The 4,478-nt window shown below is 50.8% G+C and overlaps 1 protein-coding gene across 1 annotated transcript; it reads left to right on the top strand.

The window, feature by feature from the left end:
• Positions 1–1,024: 1,024 nt before the first annotated feature.
• On the top strand, positions 1,025–3,365 carry DAD1 (defender against cell death 1). The gene is made up of 3 exons (XM_088537131.1): positions 1,025–1,259; positions 2,534–2,684; positions 3,216–3,365. The coding sequence occupies exons 1-2, from the start codon at positions 1,025–1,027 to the stop codon at positions 2,662–2,664; spliced, it is 366 nt and encodes a 121-aa protein (XP_088393257.1). The 3' UTR covers positions 2,665–2,684; positions 3,216–3,365.
• Positions 3,366–4,478: the final 1,113 nt, after the last annotated feature.

Genomic DNA, 4,478 nt, shown 5'->3' on the forward strand with positions numbered 1-4,478 from the left:
TGTCCCAGCTCTCGCTGCCTCCATGAAGCACCCCAGAAATCTGCAAAAAGTCATGTGTGTGCAGAAAATCTCACTGTCAAGAACCTAATGTCCACAAAGGTGACAGAGGAGTCCTAAAACTTTATTCAAAATAAAGGGAGAGTCCACTGGGTCATACCCCTGTGGGACTTGTCAAATTACAGGAGGATGTAGCCTCCTTTTATCTGTATTTTCTGACCAAGGGCTGCCTTCTCCTTTTCCTGAGCAGCCAAGGTACTCAGAAGTTACAGACTTCCCTGCCCGCCTATCGTACGTTGCTCCTTGGTGTGTTCCCCCTCCCTGGTCATACATCGCCTATCTAATTAAAGTGGGTGGAAAAGTTACTATTCCTGAGGTCAGCTGCACCCACCCACACACGGACACGGACAATTCGGCCTCCCTGCCTGGACGCCCCAGCCAAGGGGCGCGGGGTGACCCAGTTATTTGTAAAGACACAACAGGCTCCTTCGCTCCACTCGGGGGAAGCCGTTAAGCGAAGCAGCGGCACTGGCAGGGCTCCCCTCCCAAAGCCGGCGCTGCTCCGAAGCACCTGGATCCAGCCTGCCCCCTTCCATGGGGAGAACGGACCCAGGTGCTCCGCTGGTCGCCCTGAACGGCGGTGATGGGCGCCCCGTACATCCATCGCCGACCCCAGAGCCGCCCGCGCCCCTGTCCCCCCGCAGGGCGGTGCCTGGCCATGGTCCCGCCTCCTCCTCCTAGCAACGCCCGCCGCGCTGGCCTCTCATTGGCTCTTGAAAAAAAAAAAAAAAAAAAAACTTGCACTCGGGCGCAAGCGCACAATGATAGGCGACGTCGCGGAGTTCCGCCCTTTTCCTGGCATGGCAAGTGCGACTGCGCAGCAGCAAGAGACTTGGACGCGCCCTTACAGGCGCGCCTGCGCACCAACGCTTATCTGTCCTGCGCATGCGCTGTGCGGGAGTGCCCCGGCAGTGGCTGTCACGTCGTTTCCGGCCAGCTCAGCCGCTCTCCGTAGCGCGGTGCGGCCATGTCGGGGGCTGCGAGCGGCGGCGCCGCGGGCTCGGTGGGCTCCGTGGTGCGGCGCTTCCTGCTCGAGTACGGCAGCGGCACGCCGAGCCGCCTCAAGGTGCTGGACGCCTACCTGCTCTACGTGCTGCTCACCGGCGCGCTCCAGTTCGGCTACTGCCTCGGCGTCGGCACCTTCCCCTTCAACTCCTTCCTCAGCGGCTTCATCTCCGCCGTCGGCAGCTTCATCCTCGGCGGTCAGTGCGCCGGGCTTGTCGCCCTCTTGCCCTCCCCGGCCTCCCGGTAACCATAGGCCCTTCCTGATAGCCGCAGGATCCGTTTGGCTGTCGTGGACTTCCCTTCTCAGGGCCCGAACTGTCTGTAGCAGCTGCCCGCGCCATCCTGGCGGTCACAGTGTTCCCTTGAAATAGCCTGGTTTTTGTTTTTTGGTAACTAGGTAATTGCCTTAGCCACACCGTGGAATCCCATCACTAACCGTGAAATGTCGTTAGTGACTCCCCGAACCTTCCTTGGCAGCCAGCAAATGCTTTAGCTACCTGGAATTTGCCCTAGTAGCCATCAGGCCTCCCCTGGCAGCTAAGAAATCTCTATACCACCTGCTCAAATCATTTCTAGCAACTTTCAGAGCTTGTTCTGGCAGTCAGGGCATCCTTTTAGTAACTGGGATTCTAGCAGTCCCAAACCTCACCTGACAACAAGGAAGGTTTTCATCAGCTGTGAAATCCCTTTAGCAAACACAACCAGCAATAGCTGTCTCTGAAACTCATGGCCATGTAGCAGCCTGGAATCCTCCGTGGTTACCTTAGAACATTGAGTTTTCTCTGCATCCTACCAACCTCAAAGGTTGTCCATTGTCAACTGCTCAGTCTCTGTCAATTACTGAACATCTCTGAGGAGTGGTCCCCTAGCAAATGTGAGGCATTGCAGAGTAGCTGTAGGACAAATCATAGATGCCTCAGCCTGTTCCTTAGCACCATGTCCCACAGATGCTGTGGACCTGCTGGGTGCTGCCCAAAACACACCCACACAGTCTGCCTCTTTATCACTATTAGCAGCTCCAGACTGCCTTGCTTTTCTCTGGCAGTCAAGGAATCCTCCCAGTGAGCATCTTGTGTTAATGTCCTTCCTTGGCAGCCATTCCGTGGTGACCCCAGACCCTGGCAATAACTTTTAGGATATTCTTCTCCCATAATGCACAAAAAAACCTTCTTGCTGCACGGCCATACTTAACATACAGTTGTTTCCATGACGGTGCTGGCTCATGGTAAGCCTGTTCCCCTCAAGATGTACTTGGCTGCCCCTTATTAGTGTTGTGGTCTGGGAGACCGTTCCTGTATCAGCCCCCATGCATATCCAGTGTCCTGCTCGTCCTGTAGCAAAGGGATCTTCTTCTTGTAGTGCTCTGGAGCAGTGACCCAGGCTGTGATGAGCTGCCCCAGCAAGGCCTTGCTTCCTGACTTGGTTTTCTTTTCTTATCCTTAACAACTTGTTCTCTCTCTCTGATTCACAGTGTGCCTCCGGATCCAGATCAACCCCCAGAACAAAGGCGAATTCCAGGGCATTTCACCAGAACGAGCGTTTGCTGATTTCCTCTTTGCGAACACCATCCTGCATCTTGTCGTTATCAATTTTGTTGGCTGAGCTCTAGAAAATACTGTGAGGTACTGACCCACAGGGCCATGGGACAGTGAGCCTTAGTTCGCACAGCTTTAGTACTTCAGTGGAGGAAGACAAAGAATTCAGGAGATCTAGCTCCCAGTTTCCTCTTGGCGAAATGCACTTAAGTCACTGTCCCCGGGGTTGATTTAGGACTTGGACATAGGGCTTCTTGGTTTTGTATGTGTATTTTTTTCAGGTTTTATCATTTACAGCACAATTTAACCGGAAAGAAAAATACACATTTTTCTTTGAAGAAAAATTCCCTTTTCCTTTAAAAAAGGAGCTGTGGGAGTTGGAACTTCCAAGGTTCTGTCCATGAGAGTGGGTCCTGTTTGGAGGCCATGGTATAGCTGATGTCCAAACCTGAATTCTGTACATATGAGTAAAGAAAATTTGGGACAGGGATGTTTTGAAGCTGGAAAGTGGAGAGTGTCCTGTTGTTACTGCCGCAAGGAACCACAAGATCATTGGAGATTGTTGGGTATCTCCCTGTGCAGACATTTCCCTCATGCTCTCTCTTTCTCTCTTTGCAGGTCTTGAATTCCTCTAGTGCTCTGATGCCAAAGCCTCACACTGGGAAGTGCTTTTCCCCAGCAGACTCTTACCTACTTCCTTGGTGGGAGAAGGCGAAGCAGGAGTAAAGATTTTTTCCACAGACCTTCCTATGGAGGAAGGGTCTTCTGCCTCATTCCAGTTAATGTAATCCTTCAATAAAGACCTTCATAATACTGCTGTCTCTTTCCTGTTGATAACAGATAAAAAGCTTCAGACTCTCCTTTGTCATTCTACTTAGCAGTTTTTTTTTTCTTTTTTCTTCTTTCTTCTTTTTTTTTTGTTTTATTTTTAAACTGCCCCAGTTTCAGGGGGAAGGAGGAAATGAGTTGCCATGGAAACCCAAATGTCAGCTGTCATTTTCATTTCCATGTTTCCGGCCCTTTATCTCGTGGAAAACATTTTACCAAAAGGCACCCAGGTTTCAAAGCTGTGGAAAATGTTTTAGACTGTGGTTAGCTGTCATAAATGGAAGACAGCCAAGTGGGTCACCTAGCACCTCTCTAGTGCATCCCCAGGACCATCTGTCTTCCCATCCTCCCCACCCTCCCCAACCTCCCATGCCCCTGAGAGGGAAATAACCCATTCTGGTCTTAGAACCTCTTCATGACCTGGAAGGATAAAGCTGCCCTAGCACCATGTTAGCTTTTCTGCAGCCTGAAGTACTGATGAAATGTGAAAAGAGCTGCCAAGCTATGCCAGTGCCATGGGCAGGTCTGTACTGGGGCTGTTCCAGCTCAGTAAAGAAGGCAACACCTTGGATTAAACCTTCCCAATAATCCTTACTCTCTAAAGGTTGATGAAATGCTTAAACTCTGAGATTCTGGCTCTTGGCTTTTGCCTTTTCTAGCCAAGACTGTCTTCTGCACTGAGGCCCATTGCATCCTAGGCCTGACAAGAAAATCAGAGCCCTGTAAAATTCAGATTATGAGCACGTGATGAGATACTATGACCTGCTGGAGTGACTCCAGCTCCAGCCTCCCAGCTTCGGTCACACAGTTGTCCTGGGTTACTTTAAGATGGGTTCAATTGTGCTGATCCTGCTTCACACTTGCTAGGTCTACAGTTGTAAAATATAGGTAAAATGAATAGGATAGGCAAAATGTGTGTTCAGCTTATGGTCCAAAGAAATCCTTATCTGCTGAAACCCAGAAAATAAAACATGGGCTTCAGTCGCTTCAGCTTCTCAGCGCTAGATTGTGGCTCCTACTTACCACCTTTCTTCCTTTTAGCACTTCTGGCTG

Source organism: Tinamus guttatus, unplaced genomic scaffold, assembly GCF_059628265.1.
Source record: "Tinamus guttatus ecotype Peru unplaced genomic scaffold, ASM5962826v1 Tinamus_guttatus_pri_ptg000732l, whole genome shotgun sequence".
Lineage (NCBI taxonomy): Eukaryota > Metazoa > Chordata > Aves > Tinamiformes > Tinamidae > Tinamus > Tinamus guttatus.

What these genes read in the sequence shown, in the direction of transcription:
- DAD1 (XM_088537131.1), top strand. Translation starts at nt 1,025, where the DNA reads ATGTCGGGGGCTGCGAGCGGCGGCGCCGCGGGCTCGGTGGGCTCCGTG. An exon ending in CGGCAGCTTCATCCTCGGCG is followed by an intron (nt 1,260 to 2,533) that starts GTCAGTGCGCCG and finishes TCTGATTCACAG; the next exon opens with TGTGCCTCCGGATCCAGATC.